A 26,591-nucleotide genomic window follows, 5' to 3' on the forward strand; every position below is an offset into this window, starting at 1 on the left:
GTCAACACTAGATTTTATCATTTTATGTTTAATAATGAAGTATATATATATCTATTATAAATTAAAAATATAACTAATTTTTAAAATGTTTTGATAATTGTTTCATTGTAATTGTTTTACTTCCGCAATCCTATAGTTTAAGTATTCAAAAAACATTCTGAGAAGGAGGTCCTTAGACTTCACTGTGAAATGATCAATGGCATTAAAAAAGTTAAACATGTGATCTAACTAATACTTTGTAGGATGGCATTGATAAACTCTTTGTAGCTTAATATTTTAAAAGACTCTCCCAATGAATGAGTTTGGCTGAATTCCTAAGTATCACAGACAAGCATTCTATCTTATCTCTCTTCCCAATACCTGAGGGGATATATTAAATGGTCTTTTTAGGAGCAACTGAGTGTGTGTGTGTGTGTGTGTGTGTGTGTGTGTCTGTGTGTGTGTGTGGGTGTGGGGTGCAGGTACAAGTGTGTGTGTGTGGGGGGGGGTGCAGGTACAAGAGATGGGCTCCCTGCTCAGCAGAGTGTCTGCTTCTCTCTCTTCCTCTCCCCTCCTCCCAATTCATGCTCGCTTGTGTGCTCTCTCTCTCAAATAAATAAATAAAAATAAAAAATAGATGAGTAAATATCTTTTAAAAAATACTAAGCTGGGCAGCCCGGGTGGCTCAGCGGTTTAGCGCCGCCTTCAGCCCAGGGTGTGGTCCTGGAGACCCAGGATGGAGTCCCACATCCAGCTCCCTGTATGGAGCCTGCTTTTCCCTGTGCTGTGTCTCTGCCTCTTTCTCTGTGTATATCATAAATAAATAAATAAAATCTTTAAAAAAAAATACTGAGCTGACCTCCCAAGAATGTGATGAGAATTGAGGAAAGCTATTCATTTGGCTTTAATAATGTGTTAATTTAATTTTTATTCAGTTCTCTGAAGTGCCTTTGTTATTGTTTTTGTTTGTTTTTTAAGAATCCTGATGTAGTCCACCTGAAAGAAGCAACTCCCCTATCTACTTTTACTGGTATTCGACCTGCACGAGTTGTATCTTCAACTTCTGAGGAAGAAGAAGCATTCACTGAGAAATTTCTTAAAATTAATTGCAAATATATTACCAGTGGCAAGGTAATGAATAATACATGAGAAAAAATTTTAATTATGCTTTATTTATTACTGAAATATGACAGTTTGACATTTGCATTTTAAGTTACCAACATCAGCAACTGTTTGAATATTTTGAGAAGATATTGGTGGAAATAATAGTTTAGGTTAGTATGGACTTTGCTTATAACTAATATAGAATTTGGTGGTATTTTGTAGCTGTTAAAGGCAGTGGGATATAAATTTACTAGAATAAAGTACAGCTAATTTGCTGTTGATAGAGTATTTCAAAAAGCTGATACAAAATGACCACTGCTGGGCACTGTTTGGGGTGATAACTCTTACAAACTTAGTATCACACATAAAGGGAAGATAACTAGGAAGATAACTACTATTTATTGAGTATTTATTATCTGCCAGAAAACTCTATGAGGGGTTTTAAGTATTTCATGAACTCAAAATAATCCTGTGGAGTAGGTGGTTCTATTCCCTTCTTCACAGGAAAAAAACCAAAAACTTTCAGAAAAGGTTAATATGTCCAAGGTTTCCCTATCATGGCAGGAATTCAAACCCTGTGTGAATGCATGTTTCATCTGCCACAGCTTGCTGCTTTTCTAAACAAAGGGAGTATAGTAAAGTAACACAGAATTGGAGAATATACTCCAGATACTGCTTAGAAAGTAGCAATAGTATGTTACCACTTATCAAGTCACACATGTTTTTTTTTCTCTCACAACTTTAAAGATATTTCTTTCAGAACTCCATTGTTTTCTGACTTGCACTATTTCTGAAGAGGAGTCATCTACAATTTTTATATTTGGCGTATTGTACAACATTTGTGTTTTTCTTTGGTTGCATTTAAGATAGTCTCTTTTTTCTTCCTTCAGGTTTTTACTTAAATTCTTGTCAATCAACACAGTGCAGTATTGATTTCAAGAGTAGAATTCAGTGATTCATCATTACATAACAACACCCAATGCTCAACATGACAAGTGCTCTCCTCAGTAGCCATCACCCATCTAGCCCATCCCCCACCCACGTCTCTCCATCAGCCTTCAGTTTGTTCTCTATCTTTAAGAGTCTCTTACTGTTTGTCTCCCTTTACCTTTTTTTAATACCCCTCCCATATATTCATCTGTTTTGTTTTTTAAATTCCACATGAGTGAAATATGGTACTTGTCTTTCTCTGACTTATTATGCTTAGCATAATATACTCTAGCTCCATCCACATTATTGCAAATGGCAAGATTTAATTCATTTTGATAGCTGAGTAATATTCCATCATATATTTACATACCACATCTTCTTTATCCATTCAGCAGTATTTTTTAAATTTATTTTTATTGGTGTTCAATTTACCAACATACAGAATAACCCCCAGTGCCCGTCACCCATTCACTCCCACCCCCCGCCCTCCTCCCCTTCTACCACCCCTAGTTCGTTTCCCAGAGTTAGGAGTCTTTATGTTCTGTCTCCCTTTCTGATATTTCCCACACATTTCTTCTCCCTTCCCTTAATATTCCCTTTCACTATTATTTATATTCCCCAAATGAATGAGAACATATAATGTTTGTCCTTCTCCGATTGACTTACTTCACTCAGCATAATACCCTCCAGTTCCATCCACGTTGAAGCAAATGGTGGGTATTTGTCATTTCTAATGGCTGTGTAATATTCCATTGTATACATAAACCACATCTTCTTTATCCACTCATCTTTCGATGGGACACCGAGGCTCCTTCCACAGTTTGGCTATTGTGGACATTGCTGCTATAAACATCGGGGTGCAGGTGTCCTGGCGTTTCATTGCATCTGTATCTTTGGGGTAAATCCCCAGCAGTGCAATTGCTGGGTCGTAGGGCAGATCTATTTTTAACTCTTTGAGGAACCTCCACACAGTTTTCCAGAGTGGCTGCACCAGTTCACATTCCCACCAACAGTGTAAGAGGGTTCCCTTTTCTCCGCATCCTATCCAACATTTGTGGTTTCCTGCCTTGTTAATTTTCCCCATTCTCACTGGTGTGAGGTGGTATCTCATTGTGGTTTTGATTTGTATTTCCCTGATGGCAAGTGATGCAGAGCATTTTTTCATGTGTGTGTTGGCCATGTCTATGTCTTCCTCTGTGAGATTTCTGTTCATGTCTTTTGCCCATTTCATGATTGGATTGTTTGTTTCTTTGGTGTTGAGTTTAATAAGTTCTTTATAGATCTTGGAAACTAGCCCTTTATCTGATATGTCATTTGCAAATATCTTCTCCCATTCTGTAGGTTGTCTTTGAGTTTTGTTGACTGTATCCTTTGCTGTGCAAAAGCTTCTTATCTTGATGAAGTCCCAATAGTTCATTTTTGTTTTTGTTTCTTTTGCCTTCCTGGGTGTATCTTGCAAGAAGTTACTGTGGCCGAGTTCAAAAAGGGTGTTGCCTGTGTTCTCCTCTAGGATTTTGATGGAATCTTATCTCACATTTAGATCTTTCATCCATTTAGAGTTTATCTTTGTGTATGGTGCAAGAGAGTGGTCTAGTTTCATTCTTCTGCATGTGGATGTCCAATTTTCCCAGCACCATTTATTGAAGAGACTTTCTTCCAATGGATAGTCTTTCCTCCTTTATCGAATATTAGTTGACCATAAAGTTGAGGGTCCACCTCTGGATTCTCTATTCTGTTCCATTGATCTATGTGTCTGTTCTTGTGCCAGTACCACACTGTCTTGATGACCACAGCTTTGTAGTACAACCTGAAATCTGGCATTGTGATGGCCCCAGATATGGTTTTCTTTTTTAAAATTCCCCTGGCTATTCGGGGTCTTTTCTGATTCCACACAAATCTTAAAATAATTTGTTCTAACTCTCTGAAGAAAGTCCACGGTAGTTTGATAGGGATTGCATTAAACGTGTATATTGCCCTGGGTAACATTGACATTTTCACAATATTAATTCTGCCAATCCATGAGCATGGAATATTTTTCCATCTCTTTGTGTCTTCCTCAATTTCTTTCAGAAGTGTTCTATAGTTTTTAGGGTATAGATCCTTTACCTCTTTGGTTAGGTTTATCCCTAGGTATCTTATGCTTTTGGGTGCAATTGTAAATGGGATTGACTCCTTAATTTCTCTTTCTTCTGTCTCATTGTTAGTGTATAGAAATGCCACTGACTTCTGGGCATTGATTTTGTATCCTGCCGCACTGCCAAATTGCTGTATGAGTTCTAGCAATCTTGGGGTGGAGGCTTTTGGGTTTTCTATGTAGAGTATCATGTCATCGGTGAAGAGGGAGAGTTTGACTTCTTCTTTGCCAATTCGAATGCCTTTAATGTCTTTTTGTTGTCTGATTGCTGAGGCTAGGACTTCCAGTACTATGTTGAATAACAGTGGTGAGAGTGGACATCCCTGTCTTGTCCCTGATCTTAGGGGAAAGGCTCCCAGTGCTTCCCCATTGAGAATGATATTTGTGTGGGCTTTTCGTAGATGGCTTTTAAGATGTTGAGGAATGTTCCCTCTATCCCTCCACTCTGAAGAGTTTTGATCAGGAATAGATGCTGTATTTTGTCAAATGCTTTCTCTGCATCTAATGAGAGGATCATATGGTTCTTGGTTTTTCTCTTGCTGATATGATGAATCACATTGATTGTTTTACGGGTGTTGAACCAGCCTTGTGTCCCGGGAATAAATCCTACTTGGTCATGGTGAATAATTTTCTTAATGTACTATTGGATCCTATTGGCTAGTATCTTGTTGAGAATTTTTGCATCCATGTTCATCAAGGATATTGGTCTGTAATTCTCCTTTTTGGTAGGGTCTTTGTTTTGGAATTAAGGTGATGCTGGCCTCATAGAACGAATTTGGAAGTACTCCATCTCTTTCTGTCTTTCCAAACAGCTTTAGGAGAATAGGTATGATTTCTTCTTTAAACGTTTGATAGAATTCCCCTGGGAAGCCATCTGGCCCTGGACTCTTGTGTCTTGGGAGGTTTTTGATGACTGCCTCAATTTCCTCCCTGGTTATTGGCCTGTTCAGGTTTTCTATTTCTTCCTGTTCCAGTTTTGGTAGTTTGTGGTTTTCCCAAAATACATCCATTTCTTCTAGATTGCCTAATTTATTGGCATATAGCTCATGTTTTTAAAATCGTTTTTATTTTCTTGGTATTGGTGATGATCTCTCCCTTTTCATTCGTGATTTTATTATTTTGAGTCTTTTCTCTTTTGTTTTTTAATTAGGCTGGCCAATGGTTTATGTATCTTATTAATTCTTTCAAAGAACCAACTCCTGGTTCTGTTGATCTGTTCCACAGTTCTTCTGGTCTCAATTTCATTGAGTTCTGCTCGAATCTTTATTAACTCTCTTCTTCTCCTGGGTGTAGGATCTATTTGCTGTTTTTCTGTAGCTCCTTTATGTGTAAGGTTAGCTTTAATATTTGAGTTCTTTGCAGTTTTTGAATGGCTGCTTGTATTGCGATGTATTTCCCCCATAGGACTGCTTTTGCTGCATCCCAAAGATTTGGGACGGTTGTATCTTCATTCTCATTAGTTTCCATGAATTTTTTTAATTCTTCCTTAATTTCCTGGTTGACCCTTTCATCTTTTAGCAGGATGGTCCTTAACCTCCACGTGTTTAAGGTCCTTCCAAACTTCTTGTTGTGATTTAGTTCTAATTTCAAGGCATTATGGTCTGAGAATATGCAGGGGACGATCCCAATCTTTTGGTATCGGTTCAGACCCGATTTGTGACCCAGTATGTGGTCTATTCTGGGGAAAGTTCCATGTGCACTTGAGAAGAATGTGTATTCAGTTGAGTTTGGATGTAAAGTTCTGTAGATATCTGTGAAATCCATCTGGTCCAGTGTATCATTTAAAGCTCTCGTTTCTTTGGAGATGTTGTGCTTAGAAGACCTATCAAGTATAGAAAGAGCTAGATTGAAGTCACCAAGTATAAGTGTATTATTATCTAAGTATTTCTTCATTTTGGTTATTAATTGATTTATATATTTGGCAGCTCCCACATTCGGGGCATATATATTGAGGATTGTTAAGTCCTCTTGTTGGATAGGTCCTTTAAGTATGATATAGTGTCCCTCTTCATCTCTCACTATGGTCTTCGGGGTAAATTTTAGTTTATCTGATATAAGGATGGCTACCCCTGCTTTCTTTTGAAGACCATTCGAATGGTAAATGGTTCTCCAACCTTTTATTTTCAGGCTGTAGGTGTCCTTCTGTCTAAAATGAGTCTCTTGTAGACAGCAAATAGATGGGTCCTGCTTTTTTATCCATTCTGAAACCCTGCGCCTTTTGATGGGGTCATTAAGGCCATTCACGTTCAGAGTTACTATTGACAGATAGGAGTTTAGTGTCATCATGATATCTATTCAGTCCTTGTTTTTTGGACTGTTCCACTGAACTTCTTCTTAAAGGGGAATTTTAAGAGTCCCCCTTAAAATTTCTTGCAGAGCTGGTTTGGAGGTCACATATTCTTTCAGTTCCTGCCTGTCTTGGAAGCTCTTTATCTCTCCTTCCATTTTGAATGAGAGCCTTGCTGGATAAAGTATTCTTGGTTGCATGTTCTTCTCATTTAGGACCCTGAATATATCCTGCCAGCCCTTTCTGGCCTGCCAGGTCTCTGTGGAGAGGTCTGCTGTTACCCTAATACTCCTCCCCGTAAAAGTCAGGGATTTCTTGTCTCTTGCTGCTTTAAGGATCTTCTCTTTGTCTTTGGAATTTGCAAGCTTAACTATTAAATGTCGAGTTGTTGAACGGTTTTTATTGATTTTAGGGGGGGATCTCTCTATTTCCTGGATCTGAATGCCTGTTTCCCTTCCCAGATTAGGAAAGTTTTCAGCTAGGATTTGTTCAAATACATATTCTGGCCCTCTGTCCCTTTCGACGCCCTCAGGAACCCCAATTAAACGCAGGTTTTTCTTCCTCAGGCTGTCGTTTATTTCCCTTAATCTATCTTCATGGTCTTTTAATTGTCTCTTTTTTTCCTTAGTTTCCCTCTTTGCCATCAACTTGTCTTCTATGTCACTCACGCGTTCTTCCACCTCGTTAACTAACCCTCGTCATTAGGACTTCTAGTTTGGATTACATCTCATTCAATTGATTTTTAATTTCTGCCTGATTAGCTCTAAATTCTGCAGTCATGAAGTCTCTTGAGTCCTTTATCCTTTTTTCTAGAGCCACCAGTAGCTGTATAATATTGAATTGGCTTTCTGACATTGAATTGTAATCCAGATTTTGTAACTCTGTGGGAGAGAGGACTGTTTCTGATTATTTCTTTTGAGGTGAGGTTTTCCTTCTAGTCATTTTGTTCAGTGCAGAGTTGCCAAAAGCAAGTTGTATTGGGAAAAGGAGAAAAAGAGAGGAGAGAAAGAAGGAAAGAAAAGAGAAAAAGAAAAAAAAGAGGAAGAAAAAAAAGAAAAAGAGAACGAAAAAGAAAGGAAAAAAAGGGTGGGTGAAGGAAACACATCAAAAAGCAAAAAAAAAAAATGAAAAACAAAAAAAACAACAACAAAAACACAGGGGAGTATCTTCTGATTCTGTAGACTTTAAGTCCCTTGACTTCCCCTGGAACTTGTCCGTCTAGCTGGTCTTCTGGGGGAGGGGCCTGTTGTGCTGATTTTCAGGTGTTAGCACTTAGGGGAGCTGCTCAGCCCCATGCCTGGTGCAGGGCTCAGTGGGTGTTGTTTACCCCGTGAGGCCCCCGGAGGAACAACCGCAGTGGCGGGGCCAGCTCTGGAGCCCTGGAGTCAGCCCTGGCAAGAACTAAGGAGCTCTCCATCTGCAGGGCCTGGAGGCTCTGGGGCGGGGCCGCTGATCTGCTCAGCTCCGGGCAGGAGCGTCCTCGCTGTCCTGGGCCCTCCCAGCCTCTACCTGTTCCGGGGGAGGCCGGATCTTGGGCTGTGTCCTGGCGCCCTGTGCTCCGGAGCCTGTGCTGTTGGATTCGCGCTCCCGCCCCGCAGCCCCCTCCACGGAGCCGCCGCCGGAGCCGCCGCCGAGCCCCTCCGAGCTGCTCCGGGTCCCGCCGTGCGCGCTGCAGCCCTTAGGGAGCTCGGCGCACTCTCCCGGGGCGCAGGTGTCTGTTGGTGTCCCAGGGAGCCCGAGGGCATCCCCGCCCTCCTGGGTCCTGCTCCAACTCCCTATGAGCCCCTTTCCGCCCGGGAAGGTTGGTGCAGCTCCTGCTTCTCCGGGACAGGGCTCTCCTGTTCTGGGGGCACTCGCCCCGGCCTCAGCCCGGCTCCTCGCGGGGCCTCTCCCCCTTGGAGGCCTTTTGTTTATTTCTTTTTCCCCCCCGTCTTCCTACCTTGATAGAAGCGTGAACTCTTCTCACTGTAGCATTCCAGCTGGTCTCTCTTTAAATCTCAGGCCAAATTCATAGATTTTCGGCTAATTTGAAGGTTTTCTAGGTAATTTGGTGGGGACAGGTGATTTGGGGACCCTACTCTTCCGCCATATTGCCCCTCTTTTCTCTCCATTCAGCAGTTGATGGAGATTTGGACTCCTTCCATAGTTTGGCTCTTGTAGGCAGTGCTGCTATAAACTTTGGGGTGCATGTACCCCTTTGAATCTGTATTTTTGTATACTTCGGGTAAATAGTAGTACAATTGCTGTATCATAGCGTAGTTCTGTTTTTAACTTTTTGAGGAACCTCCATACTGTTGTCCAGAGTGGTTGCACCAGTTTGCATTCTCGCCAATAGTGTAAGAGGGTTCCCCTTTATCCCCATCCTTGCCAACACCTGTTGTTTCTTGTGTTGTTAATTTTAGCCATTCTGACAGAGTAAGGTGCTATCTCATTTTAGTTTTGATTTGTATTTTCCTGATGTTGAATGATGTCTTGAGCAACTTCATGTGTCTGTTTTCTATCTGGATGTCTTTTTTGGAAAAATATCTATTCATGTCCTCTGCTCATTTTTTAACTGGACTATTTTTTGGGGTGTTTAATGAATTCTTTATAAACTGTGAATACTAGCCCTTTATCATCAGATACACCATTTGCAATTAAATATCTTCTTCCATTCCATAGGTTGCCTATTAGTTTTGTTGATTGTTTCCTTTGCTGTGCAGTTTTTTATCTTGATAAAGTCCCAGTAGTTCATTTTTCCTTTTTTTCCCTGGTCTCTGGTGACATGTCTAGTTAAGAAGTTGCTATAGACAGGATCAAAGAGTTTGCTGCCTATGTTCTTCTGTAGAATTTTTGATGGTTTCACATTTAAGTCTTTCATCCATTTTAAATTTATTTTTGTATATGGTATTAAGAAATTGTCCAGTTTCATTCTTTTGCATGTTGCGGTCCGGTTTTCCTAACACCACTGTTGAAGAGACTGCCTTTTTTCTGCTGGGTACTCGTTCCTGCTTTATCGAAGATTAGTTAACTGTATAGTTATGGGTCGATTTCTGGTATTTCTGTTTTGTTTCATTGATCTATGTGTCTGTTTTTGTCCAGTACCATACTGTCTTGATGACCACAACCTAGTAATCAGGTTGTGATGACTATAGCTTCAAGTCCAGAATCGTGATCCCTCCAGCTTTGCTCTTTTTTTTTTTTTAAGATTGCTTTGGCCATTCCAGGTCTTTTGTGATTCCATATAGATTTTAGGATCATTTGTTCTAGCTCTGTGAAAAATATTGGTGGTATTTTGATAGGGATTATGTTAAATGCATATATTGCTTTGGTAGTATAAACATTTTAACAATATTTTCTTCCAATCAATGAGCATGGAATGTTTTTCCATTTCTTTGCGTCCTCTTCAATTTCTTGCATAAGCGTTCTATAGTCTTCAGAGTACAGATCTCTAAGAGAGTCACATTACCATTGATTTTGAACAATTGGATCATGATGTGCCCTGGAGTATTTTTCTGTTTGTTTTACTTAGAATTCGCTCAGCTTCGTGAATCTGTTGGTTTATAGTTTTCATCAGATTTGGAAAATTCGGAGCCAGATTTCTTCACTTTTTTTTTCTCTATCCTCTCCTCGTTGGGAACTGCAGTTATGCAAATAGTAAGTAGGCTGCTTGGTTTTGTGCATAACTCATTGATGCTCTGTTCTTTTTTTTTTTTTCCCCTATCTCTCTGTTTTGGGAAATTTCAATTGCTATACCTTTAAGTTCACTTAATGTTTTTTTCTGCCATGTCTAATTTGCTATTAATTCTCTTGAGCATATTTTTCATCTCTGCAAGTTCAGACTGGCTCTCTTTTATCTTCCTTGTCCATAACTACTATGTACAATCTATCTTCTATATTCTTGAATATATAGAATATGGTTATCATAATTCTTATAACATCTTTCTACTAATTAATTTATCTCTCTCACTTCTGTATTTGTTCCTGTTAATTGACTTTTGTTACTGTGATGAGCCCCCTTTTTTCATTTTCCTTTACATGCCTAAGTAATTTTTAACTGGACAAATTTTATCTTCTTGAGTGCTGGATATTTGTGTATTTTCCTACATTTTCTTATACTATTTTCTCTAACACAGTTGTTTTTTTTAAAAGCAATTTGATCATAACATGGCTTTGTTTTAAGTTTTGTTAGGCAGGACCAAAGCAAATAGCTACTTTTTCTCTTTACTGAGAGACTATGCCCTTCTGAGTTTTCTGGGACCCTATAAATTACAAGGTTTTTTTGCAGTGGTTAGTGAGAACACAAACTATTCCTTTCTCTGTTGACTCCATGAATTGTTTCCTCTGCTTTTGTATGCTGCTGCTTTTCTTGTCCTGGGATAGTTGCCATTCATATAAGTAGCACTCAGTGCTCAGCTGGAAATTTGAAAGAAGGCCTTCAGTAGATATCCAAAGCATTCTCAGTAGGGAATGCTCATCTCTTCTCTCCTTTCTCTGCCTCTGGCCTGGAAACTCTCTACTCAGTAAGCTGGGGCTTTTGTAGAGTTCATCTTCTTTGTTTTCCCTTATAAAGGTATCACTGCCCAGCATTCCAGTAGCTGAAAACACTCATTTGATGTAGTGTTTGTGTGTGGTTTTAGTAGTTTTAGGCAAAATTAGTTCTTGGCTAGAAGCAGAATTTCAGTTGTAGCTATTTGAATAAAATTTGTATTTAAGTATCAAAGAAAAGTTAAATCCAATGGCAGGATTAGGAACAGCTTGTAACCTGATGTTCATTTGCTAGAGGCTGGATCTTCCTATAGATTTATTGTAGTAACTTTTTTTATATAAAAATTGTGGAAATTTATCAATAAAATTGTCATAGTTAAGTTACAGTGGACTTAAGACTGAAAAAAAAAAAGGGCAGCCTGGGTGGTGGCTCAGTAGTTTAGTGCTGCCTTCAGCCCAGGACATGATCCTGGAGACCCAGGATCGAGCGAATCCCATGTCAGGCTCCCTGCAAGGAGCCTGCTTCTCCCTCTGCCTGTGTCTCTGCCCCCCCTCCCCTCTCTCTCTGTTTCTCTCAAGAATAAATAAACTCTTTTAAAAAAAGACTGAAAAAAAGATCAGTAGAAGCTTTTCTCTCTACTGGATTGGATTCCCAGGTCATAGTTTTTTATCTTCTAGTATTTACAGAAATACTGCAGTGTGAGTGGTAACTTTTCTTTATAAATAGACTTTATTTTCTAACAAATAATTTCTCCATGGAAGATTAGTCAGGTAATTGCACATAAGGAATTGACAGTTACTAATACTAAAGAGATATCTCTGCTTAAAGTTTCTGAAAGTCTTGAGATTAAGAAGATATTTTAATTGGAAACCACTTACTATAATATGTTCTTGCTCCTGATAGGTTCAGATTTATGAAACAGTATTAAAAAGAATGAAAGAGGAATGCTTTAGTATGAGTTTATGATTTCACACTTGGTCTTGGTTAGATGAATTTGAGCAGTTTGTCAGAAGATCTTTATGAATTTTATATTGAAGTAGTGTTTCTCATGGTCAGCTCTTGATTTGGGAAGAACAATATCAGAAAGGATATCTCAAAGTCCCACCTAGAGTCAGGGAAAGAAGCTTGAAGAATACATTAACACATCTTCAGTAGCAGCAATTTTAAGGATGATTTCCTGGAAAGTAACATTACAGATTGATCAGTCTAGCGTTAAGAGGTAGGGCTTTAAACCCCTTCTAATCTAAGAAGCAGAAACACAATTTTGAGAGGCTTTTCAAATTATTTCTGTTGTTACACTACTAACAGCAGTATTATAGTATTAACAGGTATAGTGAATTAAAACATTACATTAATACTGGGCCTTTTCTATTGTATATGCCTACTACAAATTGTCTTTGCAAAAATATTCTAAAGTGAAAGATGAGATGTATTGCCAGTGAATCTCATCCTTAAACCATTATTTAAAGCTAATGCTTATTTGAAATTGTGAAATCAAGAATTAACTGAGGTTTTTCAGAGACCTGGTGTTTGCTTTCCTTAATTCTTACTGATTACTTGATTTTATTTTCAAATAACTTAAAATTATAGAAGGTAAGATAGAGTAAGGAAGATAGAGAATAAGAAACCTTCCATGAGAGATTCCTAACTCTGGGAAACAAAGAGTTGCAAAAGGGGAGGTGGGTGGTGGGGGGATAGGGTAACTGGGTGATGAGCAGTAAGGAGGGCACATGATGAGATGAGCACTGGGTATTACACTATATGTTGGCAAATTAAATAAAAAAAATCTTTAAGATTTTTTACATTCTATATACTCTTGATGGTCTATTTTTTGGATTATCCTTAGGGATGTAAATGTCCCTACAACATACCTTACAATCTCTCTTTGACTTGTGTTGGCATATGATCCAGGAATACAAACATATCTGATACATATGAATCTATATAAAATATCAATCAAATATTATATAAAGTTAGTCCTTATTTAGGTGGCCCCTGGTCTGAACAACAATAAAAATGCTATTTAGACTTTCAAGATTGATTCCCCCTTTTCCACCAAAACACATACACACATACATATGCTTCTCTCCAATATTGCATGCATGTTTTATTATCTTGAACATCTGTAATAACTTTTTTCCAGATGGGTGACAATTTTAAGTATTTTCTGTTTTTACTCTTCCATTTGATCATTTTCAATAGTAGTATCTCTCATTACTTAAGTTTTATGTTCTTAAAATTAAGCCACGTAAATTTAGAGAGTTGAATATGGATTTTGAAGAAGGATGTGATACCAAATCAAGCAGGATTTAAGTTTTTCTTTTCCTTAATAGCTTCCCAAAAAAAGGACAGGACAACTTTGAAGTAACTACTTAGTTTATTTTTAGAATTCTGTCTGGCTCTTCATTTTTAACACTTACAGAATATAGTAGAATGGGAATTAAAAATTGAATTAAAGGAATATTTAGCACTTGAGTTGAAATGACTGTAGTTTAGACTCAAATCTGGAGGGATTTTATTTAAAAACACAAACTACCTTGATTCTACCACTTATGTTAGCAGTGTTATTTATTACTTAGAATAAGTTGACTAGACTCTCACTACCTTAATTTTCCCATTTGTATAATCATCTCATAGCTATGCTTGTGAAGAGCAAATAAATAATAATGTATATAAAGCATGATACATATAAAGCTTTCCATAGTATTAGCTAATGTTAGTGAGATTGGCTTCTCATGGACTTAAGATTGCTCATTTGTAAAACAAGAGGTTGGACTCTTCATATTTATATTGCTGTTTATTATAAATGTACTTAAAATTTTGTAACTTTTCATGATTAAGTGAAAATGATTACTGTGTACTCTAGAAGTCATCTAATATACCTACTGTTTTAGATGAAGACAGTGAGGCCCAGGAGATTTGCATGCCCAAAGTCAAATAGCTATGTAGTTACAGACCCAAGTTGAAACAGATTTTCAAAAAAATATTTTAAAGAGAATATGCTATTTTTCTTTTATACTAGATTGAATTATCGGCACAATATTTATTAAACCTATTTGTGAACATAAAAGTATATTTGGTACCTCTAGTGAAGGGAACACAGGAAGCAGAATGCAGATCAATGTAAAACATCATGAAAAATGTTTTCATGAGAATATCGTAGTGCTTAAATGCACTACTTTTATATATAACAGATGGCCTAACATTGGAAGAAAATTATTAAAAACAGCTAGAATACTTTTTGAAAATTTAAAATTTGAAGATTAAATGTTATTTTCTTTCTTCATCTTAGGGTACAGTCAGTGGTGTGCTGCTAGTTACACCAAATAATATAATGTTTGATCCACATAAAACTGACCCTTTGGTTCAAGAGAATGGCTGTGAGGAATATGGCATCATGTGTCCAATGGAAGAGGTGATGTCAGCTGCAATGTACAGAGAAATTTTGGATAGCAAAATAAAGGAATCCTTACCCATGTAAGATTGGTATTTATATTCCTTTGGAATTTTATTGCATCTAGGTAGATGACTCTGGTTTAATACTCTTAGTTTTTTTTTTTTCTTTCAAGTATTTTTTGTTAGTTTTATTATGACCGCTTTTCATTTTATCAACAATGAAAAAGTACAGTCTGAAAAGATTATATTTAACACATTTTGAATAATTAGGAATTGTTCTAGATTTATATTTGTATAATTGGTCAGAACTGGATATTTAAAAGTAACCTATAAACCTTATTTAATTTAGTGTTTACCAGCCCTTTTAATTCAGACACAGCATTCAGAATTTTAAATTATTCCTGTGACTAATTCAAGGTAATATAAGTAGACTAGGATAGCATTCAAATTTTTCTTAGAACAGCCTGAAGATTCTGGTGTGGGATTTGAGGGAGATCCCATGAGCATCCTTCTCCCTCAGTTGACCTTGAAAAAGTTAACCTTGGAATATACTGATCAAGGGATTCTTACGATTCAAATAACATAGTTATGAGACTGCAGCTCAGCATGGCCTTTGAAAGTAATGTGCTTGACCAAAGGAATGACCAGAGAGAAAAGAAAAGAATAAAGAATAAAAGTAGAAGGTAATATACAAAGAAAGGAGTGAGAACAGAAAAGAACACTTTCCATTCCTCTACACATACTTTGTCAAAAGTTTAAAAATTGGCTTCACTTTAACTGATATTGAGATATATATCCTTTTATTAGCCCACAGGGATGTGGATCATTGTATGAAAATTAACCCTTGTGGTACAGAACTGCTTACATAGGAGAAAAACAAATTATTTTTGTTTCTGAGACAGAGTACATGAGTTGTTAGGATACATGTGATAGAATAAAATCCCTTATTCAAAACAGTCTCCATTCTACCTTCTAGTCAATAGAAATTATTTTGGCTTTGTAAACTCACTTGTAAAGGTACAGACAATTCCTAGAATATCTTCATCCAAAGTCACTTTCAGGAAATAAATAATATTGGGGTGGGTGGGGGGATGAGACAGGGTGAAAGAGTAAAGGAATCGATTAAAAAACAAGAAGATTGGGGATCCCTGGGTGGCGCAGCAGTTTGGCGCCTGCCTTTGGCCCGGGGCGCGATCCTGGAGACCCGGGATCGAATCCCGCGTCGTGCTCCCAGTGCATGGAGCCTGCTTCTCCCTCTGCCTGTGTCTCTGCCTCTCTCTCTCTCTCACTGTGTGCCTATCATAAATAAATTAAATTAAATTAAATTTAAAAAAAAACAAGAAGATTATTTAAGGATGTATATATTGTCGGTCACTGTGAGGTTCACTTTCTGTTGCCCTGCTTTTTTATTTTTATTATGATACTTTGGGATTCTTTTATGCTGAGTAATCTGTAAGTATTCCACTAAGATTCTGTAGTGCTCTTCTTCTTGCAAATTAGTGTTTTATTATTTAGAATGTCCCTGGTAAGACCATGCATTTGACCCAAACATTTAAAGAAATTCCTCCCTAAAGAAGTCTTTCAGTCTTGCCTTGTGAATTAATCAAAAACAATATTTGGCAGTGAATCAGATAAATCAAGTAGTTTTGCAGAGTAATGTCATGTGTAGCAATACTGAGGTATAAGATTTGATTGATTTCCTTCTGTCTTCCACTTGGAAAGCTGATTTCAAAAGTAGTGTTCTAGAACTGTATTAAGCAGTAGCAACATCATTGGCATAGTCTTTCAGCATTTTAACTCTGAAGGTTTTACAGTCCATATACAAATGTGTGTCTTCTTACATTTGTTAACTTTATCTCCTACCTAATGATCTTATTAAATGTGCACATACAATTTCTCAAAACTTTTGCCTTTTCCAAGTGCCAAGACCGTATCTATGCAATTTGAGTGAATCACCAGTAGATGACACTATTACATCTTTAATAGCACAAATTAGATGCTTATGTTTCTTTCGGTGAATCAAATGCAAGAGAGACAAAACAGACAGGAGTTGTAATTCAACTGAAAAGCTTTTTAAAAAATAAATATTTACCTATTCTAGTTAAAAATTTTATGCATACTCATTATATTAAATTTGGAAAATATCACGAGGAAAGAATTAAATAGAAGTTACCCAGCTTCACATCCAGAAACAGCCAATTATTTGTTTCAATTTATCTCCTATACTTATAAAAATGTTAGTAGTTTTTCCACTAAGAACTCATGTCAATTTCCATTTGTCACAAACTACTTTTTAACCATCGTTTTAAATTTCTTTTATTTCATGCTTTATGTAGATGTTTGTACTGCCTCCTTCCAGAACTTAAGCTATCTAACGTTGAACATTAGTGCTCCTATATACAAATGCCATTAAACATGGAAATCTTGATAGAATTATTAACTATTCACATATCTAGTATCTGAACCTTTAGCTGAACAAGTTTTTTTCTGAATTATTAAGAGTTGTTGCTGGTAGCCTAAAGAATTCCCGTAAGTATTTTTGTCTCTGTTTTATTCTAGTTGGTCTTCAGCTTTGCATTTGAGGTGCATATTTTAGTGTAATCTCTATTTACATGTAAATAAGCACTGGATGTTTGTGTGTGTCCATGTGTGTAATATCTGTGTATTTTTTCTTTACTAAGATATTTAAAATTTTAATCCAAATTTTATCTAAGTTTGTTTTCCATATTCCCGTAGTCAGTAAATTTTAGTGTAGAATTAGAGCTTTACCTAAAACTTATATTTTCAGCTTCTTTAAGATGGATTAATTCAGGAAATCTTATGTTGATATTTCTCAGATCCCTAGATACTACAAAAGCTTGACTTAACTGCTTACTTGGTCTGTCTGTATAAATCAAATTTTTGATGTGCTGTTGAGATATTTGCTACACCCTTTTCTAGAAACCTTTTTAGTGATAACTAATTTAGTATTAAGTTTGTAGGAAATAAAATAGAATTTAAAAAGTAACAACTTTTAATTTTGTTTACTGGCAGAGAAATAGATCAGGTATCAGGAAGGGACTTCTGCCATTTAAAGAAAATGACAAGAAGTCATACTGATGAAATAGACTCCAGAACCCGCGATGCAGGTAATGATAGTGCCAGCACAGCCCCGAAGAGCACTGAGGAGTCTCTTTCTGAGGATGTGTTCACGGAATCAGAACTCTCTCCTATACGAGAGGAGCTTGTCTCTTCAGATGAGCTTCGACAAGATAAATCATCTGGTGCGTCATCAGAATCTGTGCAAACTGTCCATCAGAGTGGCGTAGAATGCTCAACAGCCATTTCAGAGTCTACTAATACACCTGATCACTTAAAATCTGATTCTGGACATTCTACAAATGAAATTGGGACGACTTCTCTTAAAATAAATTTAAATAATCTGGAAAGAGCCATGAAGGAAGATCAAGCTACGGATAATTTTCAGGAAATATCTGGCCCAAAAGAACAAAGCACAAGTTTAAAAGATAATGCAGACCAGGATTTTCTTCTTAATGAGAATTTACTACATCAAGAAGAGGGTGAAAAAGAAAGTATGCCTTGTGAGGAAGCAACAGATTTTAAACAAAAGCAAACTGTCAACAAAGGAAAACAAGGAAAGGAGCAAAATCAGGACTCTGAGACAGAGGTAGAAGAGCTACGGAAACTCTGGAAAACCCATACTATGCAACAGACTAGAGAGCAAAGGGAAAATATTCAACAGGTGTCACAAAAAGAAATTAAACATAAAATCGCAACTGCTGACTTAGAAGGTAAGTGTTAAGCAATATATAAAGTTAATTCATCTTATCACATGTTGTCTTCCTCTTTCCTCATAGACTGAAAAGCTGCAGTATCTTAAGCTACTCTGAAGGATGATCTAGTGGCCCTTGACTAATTTTTCTCTGGGGATAAGTATGTGGTCTCTAGTTCCTAGTCTTGTCTTTTCTTATCAGGTGGTGGATTGTACACGTAATGAGCATCTTTTCCACTGCATTTAGATACTCTTGTGTTCCATCTTTAAAAAATTTCTTGAAAATGCACGCAAGCTCTATGATAGTTATGACTTTTCCATTTTTCTCTTAATTCTTGGTATGTTACCTCATTAAAATGTCTTTTTTCACTGCACATAAAATATTGCAATTTGTAGTTGCCAAAGTTTGTAATTCTGCCTTTAAAAAAATGCAATTAAACATAAAAATTTATTTCTTACAGTATTCCAGGTGTCCAGAGTTTGTCATTGTTTGATTAGTTTTCCTTTATAAAGCACTGAAGATAAATTAAAACACTATTTCTCTATCAGTTTTGGTTTTTAGTACTGTTTACTTATGAAAATTATAGACTGTTTTATTTCTAATATACAGTGCTTCCCCTTAATACATAATAGATTAAATGGAGTATAGTTCAGTTATCTTAGTTAGCATTTATTATACTATATTAAAAATATGATTCTAAATCACTCCAATCTGCATATGAACTTTTTAAATTAAACTCTAAAGTAAATTATTTTTTTTATTTTTTCCAAAGTAAATTATTGCTAAAATACATATAAAATAAAATTTACAATAGTAACCATTTTTAGGTGTAAAATTTAGTGACATTAAAGTACCTTTACATTGTTGTGTAGTCATCACCACTATCCATTTTCCAGAACTTTTCCATCTTTCCAAACAGAAACTATACCCATTACATAGTAATTCCTCATTCTTTCCTTACTTTGCTCCTGCCAACCACCATTCTACTTTTTGTAGAATGAACTTTTGTTTCTACATGAGGCACCTCATTTAAGTGGAATCATATAGTATTCTGTGTATGACTTATTTCCGGTAGGGTAATACCTTTAAGTTTCATCCAAGTTGTAGCATGTTTCAAAATTTCCTTCCCTTTATATTTTATATTCCATTATAGAGTTGACTATTGAACAACATTGAATGAACTTTGCAGGTCCACTTCTACATACTTTTCAAAATACAGTACAGTACTATAAATTTTAAGTGTATTTTTTAATATTTGTTCTTATGATTATCTTAGCATTTTTTTTCTTTAGCTTACTGTATTCTAAGAATATAGTATATAAATCATTATATTATTGGTAAAGCTTCCAGTCAGCATTAGGCTACTAGTAGTTAGGATTTTTAGGGTCAAAAGTTATACTCCAGTTTTGACTATGTAGGGAGTCAGTGTCCCTAACCCCTGCATCATTCAGCAGTTGACTTTATATACCACCTTTTTTTTTTTTATGTGTTCATTTGTTAATGTACACTTGGGTTGTTTCTACCTTTTGGCTATTGTGAATAATCTTGCTATGTACTTTGGTGTACAGATATTTATTTGAAACCCTCCTTTCAAGTTTTTTGGATATATATCCAAAGAGGATTTGCTAGATCCAGTGATAATTCTGTGTTTAACTTTTTGAGGAACCCCAAACTGTTTTTCACAGTGGCTGCACATTTTATATTCCTACCAGCAATACACACAAGTTTGGTTCAGTTTTTAAAATACATGTACTCTGTTTTCATTTTCTTTGTGCCATCTTTTTTTTTAGATATCCTAATGATATTCAGTAGATATTAAAGAATTAATTTACTCAAAGCTCTATAAAAGATTGAATAATTATTTTGTAATGCCTTTTTCTTTATTCAGAATTAATATTCATTAAATTATCCATTTGACAAAATGGGAGATTTTTAGAAAATTTATAAAAATTACCCAAAATTCATCCATGAAATAATCATTGTTAACATTTGGTGTATATATCTTTGATTTTTGGTGTGTATATGTATATACATACACATATAAATACATATGTATACAATTTTGGTATTTTTATCTATACATGTTCTTTATGTAAAGTCAGGATTATAGTGTTGTACCTTTTTTCACTTAATATTTTATGTCATGAATAATTTCCCATGTCATTATGGTTTTTTGAAAATATGGCTTTTAATGGCCCTGTATTTTAACCATTTCCATACTGGACATTCAGTTATTAATAACAATTTGTATTGTTAAGATATTTCCTGTCTTTGGTATTGTAAAGAATACTGGTGTGAATGTGATTTCTTTGTGTCTGATGGTTGCCTTATATTTTGAAATTTTTGAAAAAAATAAAATGAGGGATATGTTTATAATGTGGTAGAATGCTTTAATTTTAGTGGGTTTGTTGAGGTATGAAATTTGATGGGGAGGGAGCTCCTGTAACAAAATACTAAAGGAGAAAAATTGATAGATAAGTTTAGATATAGGTGTACCTGTATTAACTTTGGGTTCTTATTGAGGGGAAAAGGAATGAAAGTCTGTTTTAGTAACTAATTTTAAGTAACTAGAAGTTCTATAGTAGGGAAATATTCCATGTTTCTGATCTTTACTGACTTTATAACAACATGGTTTAATAAATATACAACTGTGGAAAATAATTGTGGGGCAAATGGTAGAAGTTCACTCTTAATCAGATGCAAATATTGAGGCTAAGATAGATTTGTGCACCTTGCACGATACAGAAGAAAGCCATGACTAGTACCCAGTGCTCCTGACCACAAATAAGTGCTTTTACTTCCATAGTATGCCACCGTTGTAGCTAATAATGTCCAAAATCCTGAATTCAGTCATAGCATCAGACTTCTGTATACCTATGTCAGCATCTCTGTTTGAAAGAGTTAGAGATCATTCATAATAAATTGTCCAAACAGGTGGCTGCATCCAGCATATTGTTGATTGTTTTAGCCTACCTCACATATATGTAAAAGCTTCATTAATTTTTATTAAATTTTTTCTGTAATTGGATTTAAACCTTTAAAAATTCTACAAATGGTTTAGATGTTATTCTAGAAGGCTGATAGAGAATACTCAGAAAAATATATATGTGCATGTAATTAATAAAGTTGTTCCAAGCAAAAATTTAATGAAAGAATTCTTAAACCTTTCCCCTTTTTCCTGATATGCTTAGACATAATATCATTTCTTAACTTGGGTGCTACTTCATGAGTCTTTTTATTACCTGGCACTTTACCTTTGGAAGAAAATAAGTTACTTATGAGAATTCATCTAAATGACTGTCAGTAAATTAAATTTTATTCTGTATTACTTGTCAGAAGTTTGAAGGTAAACATTAATTAAAATAAATTATATAAGCCTGGTGTTTGAGAATTGCAAGAATTCTGTATTTCATTTCTAGGTTCTGTACTTTTAAAAGAAAAGAGAAGGCATCGATTACATAAGTTCCTATGTCTCAGAGTTGGAAAACCAATGAGGAAAACATTTGTATCTCAAGCAAGTGCGACAATGCAACAGTATGCACAGAGAGATAAGAAACATGAATATTGGTTTGCTGTACCACAAGAAAGGTAAAAAGCAAAGACTCAAAAACATTGAGATTCCTTGAATTAAAACTATCTTAGATGTCACTTAACACCAGTGGAAAAGTACTTTTAAAAAATGGTTTATGATTAAAACTTAACATTAAATCTTTTTAAAATTACCTTTTTAATGATTTATTTATCTGAGAGGGAGAGAGAGAGTGTGTGTACATGGGCTTGCACACGATTGGGAAGGGGCAGAGGGAGAGAATCTTCAAGGAGATTCCGCTGAGCATGGAGTCCAACTTGGGCTGGATCTCACAACCCATGAAATGATGGCCTCAGTCAAAACAGAGCCAATTGCTTAACTGACTGAACCACAGGATCCCTTAAAATTATTTAGCTCTTATTTTGTACTTTTTAATTTACCCCATTTTAAATTTTATTGGTTTGTGATTTAATGCAAAAAAAAAAGTGAATATCTTCCTAGTTGTAGTGGTAAAGAAACCTAGTTAAAATGTCTCAGAGAGGGAAGCAAACCATAAGAGACTCTTAACTATAGAGAACAAGCTGAACAGTTGCTGGAGGCAGGAAGGTCAATAGGGGATGAGCTAAATGAGTGATGAGTATTAGGGAGGGCACTTACTGTGAAGAGCACTGAGCACTGTATCTAAGTGATGAATCACTGAAATTCTACACCTGAGACTAATATTACATGATGTGTTAACAAGAATTTAAATAAAAACTTAAAAAAAAGTTTTAGAGCAAGAAGGTTCATCAAAATATTAAACAGTATGACCCCTGCCTCAAGGCAGGTAATAATATAATCCCTTTTTATAATTTAATTTTCCCTGCTAATTAATAGCCAAGGAAACATAGATATTTTCACTATAGTAAACAAAATTGAAAATGGGATCCAGAGACTTGAAAGATTAGACCATTTATCCCTGAACCAGTAATACATTGTGTATTCCTGGTATCATTAAAAGTTAAACACATGAAATTTCTGTAAACTTGGAAAAGTTCTGTATAATGTCCAGGTTTTAAAATAGGCAGTTAGTAAATTGTTTACTTGTATTTTAGATAATTAGGTCATCGTTTGAATGAGGTCACAATTGCTGGTTCAGTTTCCTTTCCTATCACTAGTTTCTTTAAGGATAGAAAAAAAAATTTTTACCTTGTACAGCATCTGAGTTTACTCAAAAGCATGCCAAGAAAAATCTAAATAGTTTCTCAGAACAACTTGATAGAACACAGCCAACTAGATTTAAGTTAATTTCTTCCTGCCATTCGGCTTCATTATCTTTTTAAATAAAGCATAGTATATGTTGTATGTATTTTAAGTCTTCTAGTTTTTTGAAGATACGTAACAAATATCATTTTGTAGTTATAGCTAGGAGCACAGAATAGTAGGTCTGTTATTAACAGTCACTTATTCTAACAGGACAGACCACTTGTATGCCTTCTTCATTCAGTGGAGTCCAGAAATATATGCAGATGACACTGGTGAATATACCAGAGAACCTGGATTCATAGTAGTGAAGAAGATTGAAGAATCTGAAACAAATGAGGATTCTACTAATGAAGCAACAGCCAGAGAATGGGAGGTAAGGAGAAATATGTGAAGATTTCATTGATCTTTTTGCTTTTTGTGAATTTATAGCTTTATGGTAGTACAGGCAAAGTACAAGTGATCTTTGTACCAAAGAGTGATTTTTTTTAAGGGTTTACCATCCATGTATTATATATGTTTACTGAATGAATCTGATTAGTAACCTGGATTTTTTTGCTTTAAAATATTAAAGAAGCAACTGATTGGCAGTAAAATGACTTTTATTGAGTGCCTTTTAGAATATTAATTGCTGTTTTACTAATTTATATAAAACATTTCTTATCTGATTCATTTTAATATCACTTCCTGCATGGAGGAAGTGCACCAGTCATTTAATACGTTCATGTCAATTAGCACTCCTTTCTAAGTCCATACTCAAGCATTATTTTGAAATGAATTTACAATAATGCTAGGGAAGCTGATGCTAATTTTACAAAATGTAAAATTTAACATGCTCAAATATATTGAACTTCTTTGAATGGACAGAATAACAGCAATTAACTTTCTGTAACCTCTTAAAGATATGTCTTTTAATATTACATAATCATGTTTTTTATATGCTTTGTCTTATTGCATTGATAGAGTAACAAAATAGAGTTTTTCTGTTGTGGTTGCCTGGATTAATATTAGAAAATACAGAGCAGATGCTAAAATGTGATATTAAACAGAATTCAATTTTGTTAATCACTTGGTGTTAATGTTTGTGGTTGTATATGTGATATGTATTTATTGTACATGTACTCAACATGTATAATGATTGGAGGTATACATGGCATGTCTTTCAACCTGATTTTGAATTGTTTAAGTTCATTCTGTGTAGTATATACAGCATCAGTTTCTACTGTAACTCTAATACAATGGAGGGAAAGAGGTAACATATATTGAACATTTATTTTAGGTTCTCTTAATACTTAAACCAACATTATTAACTTCATACCAGCTTTATTCGCAATAGGTCCCAAACTGGAAACGACCTGAATTCCTATCAGGAGAAGAATGGATAAATAAATTCGAGAATATTTCATAGAATTCCATATAACTTAGTGATAAAAAAGGTCTACTTGGACAGGCAACATATGGATGAATCTCACAGATAATATGTTTAATTAAACCAAGCCAGGTGTAAAAGAGTATATGCTGTGTAATTCCATTTACATGAAGTTCAGCGGGTCAAAACTAATCAAAATTCTATCAGACCACCTGTTTCTGGGGGGGATCTCTAGGGACAGGAGAAAACTTTATAGAATACTGGAGATATTCTGTATTTTTACGGGTGACAGTTAGTTACATGGGTGTTGACATATATAAAATCTCTGTGTATTTAAAATTAGCTTTAGGAGGCTTTTAAGATAGCTCAGATGATCCAAGATGGATACTTCTACTGCAGTACTATAAAAGGTGATGAAGTTTTTTAAACAGTTATTAGCTAGCTATTAAGACAGGATTTAATGACAGCTAGATAACTGAAATTTCTAATTTGGGTGACAAGGTGGGTTGCAATAATTTCAGTCAAGTAAAGGACCTTTCTCCATTGGGGCTGCTCTTAACCTTGGAAATAATAGACTATCACTACTGATTGATTACTATTTCGATTCAAAGGAACTGCCTCAGTTCTTATGGCAGATTCTATAGGGTGTAATTTCTGAAGAAAAAATAAATCTCTCCTCACCTGTTTTCAACCAGAATTCGAATAAAAAGGAAATGAAAGAGAAAATAATTTTAGAAACTTTTTGCTGCATTTTCTAGGAAAACAGTGGTGTACTGTCTAATAAGGTAGCCACATCTTTATTATGTAGCTACTGAGTCCCTGAAGTGTGGCTAGTGCAACTAAGGAATTGAATTTTTAAGTTTACTGACTTCTAGTTAAATTTTAAAATGGATACTTGAATCAGTTATTGGGTAAGTTTTTTATGTGCTTAGAGCAATTAGGATATATGAATTTACTTTTTCAACTGTAAGTTTTAATCTAAATCTAAACAGCATCAGGTATTTCCTGTGAAAATTTAATGTCTGAATTGAGAGATGCTGTAGTGTAAATATATTAATTCTTATACAATAGCTACTACTTGCAAGTAGCAATTTAGCACTTTTGAAATGTGGCTAGTCTGAATTGAGATGTTCTATAAATACAAAATATACACTGGATTTTAAAGATTTGGAATTAAAAGTATAAAATATTGGGCAGCCCTGGTGGCTCAGCGGTTTAGAGCCGCCTTTGGCCCAGGGTGTGATCCTAGAGACTCAAGGTTGAGTTCCCAAGTCGGACTCCCTGCATGAATCTTGCTTCTCCCTCTGCCTGTGTCTATGCCTCTATCTCTCTCTCTCTGTGTCTCTTGTGAATAAATAAAATCTTTAAAAAAAATAAAAGTATAAAATATCACCTTTTATAATGTTTAATGACAGTATTTTAGATATATTGAATTAGATAAAAATCAAAATTAATTTAACTAGGTTTTTTTTTCTTTTTTAATGTAGTTGCTAGAAAATTTATAATTGTAATATGTCCTGCATTGCATTTCTCTTGTACCATGATGGTCTAGTGCCTGATGGTTACTAGGTGCCTAAATAAAAAGCGTATCCTTTTTTCATCCAAAGTCCATTGTTTACATTAGGGTTTACTCTTGGTGAACAAATATATAATGACATAGAAAGTATTTTAAATGTTACATGTTTCAAAAACTGGAAAGTTTTTTGAGTACTTAGGTAAAATTACTTCAAAATGTGAAATGCTGTTTTGGGGCCTTTTTTCTACATAGAGGTGGAAAATAGGTGAGTTAGAATACAGGATGAACTTATTATGGCTGCCAACTTGGACATCAGTCTGTTTGATTAAAACTAGGTTCTCTACTCACTCTTATTCTGCCTTAGTGATACTTAGAAGATTAGTATCCCTAACTGCTACCAAGCAGAAATATATTGCTAACCAGAAATTTATACATTTCTGTATACATGAGAAAACTTTCACATATGATTAATTTATTCTGCTCTAGCTTCTCCTGTCCCTCTCCCAATGTAAGTGGCAGAGAGCAGGATTTTGTCAGTTTCATATATGACTATATCCTCAGCTAAGAACAATGGAAGGATATAATTCATTCTCAACAAATATTATATTGCTATTATTAAATGGTTAATAAATTTGGGCAAATATTAAAATAGTATATACAAGTTTTACTCATCTTCCAAGATGGCCTACATCCTAAAATAAATTTTAATGTCAGTTGTAGTAAATATTTTGTCATAAATTTATAAACTCTGGAAGTTGGAATTAACTGGCAGTTCAGCCTCTTATTTTACATTTTACACTATTCTTGGGTCTGCTTTAACATAATTCAGTGATAGAGTTTATTACTTCAAAGGACAGTACTTTT

At 35.3% G+C, this 26,591-nt stretch overlaps 1 protein-coding gene across 10 annotated transcripts in view; it reads left to right on the forward strand.

Moving 5' to 3' along the window:
* The window catches only part of OXR1 (oxidation resistance 1), a 365,376-nt gene that overhangs the window by 310,456 nt on the left and 28,329 nt on the right, over positions 1 to 26,591 (forward strand). For all 10 annotated transcript variants that reach the window (XM_055313914.1, XM_055313909.1, XM_055313912.1 and 7 more), the window contains 5 exons: positions 958 to 1,110; positions 14,195 to 14,379; positions 17,332 to 18,089; positions 21,491 to 21,659; positions 23,056 to 23,218. In XM_055313914.1, the coding sequence (XP_055169889.1) occupies positions 958 to 1,110; positions 14,195 to 14,379; positions 17,332 to 18,089; positions 21,491 to 21,659; positions 23,056 to 23,218 (1,428 nt within the window). The remainder of the gene's footprint in view (positions 1 to 957; positions 1,111 to 14,194; positions 14,380 to 17,331; positions 18,090 to 21,490; positions 21,660 to 23,055; positions 23,219 to 26,591) is intronic.

This window comes from Nyctereutes procyonoides, unplaced genomic scaffold (genome assembly GCF_905146905.1).
Source record: "Nyctereutes procyonoides isolate TBG_1078 unplaced genomic scaffold, NYPRO_anot_genome, whole genome shotgun sequence".
Lineage (NCBI taxonomy): Eukaryota > Metazoa > Chordata > Mammalia > Carnivora > Canidae > Nyctereutes > Nyctereutes procyonoides.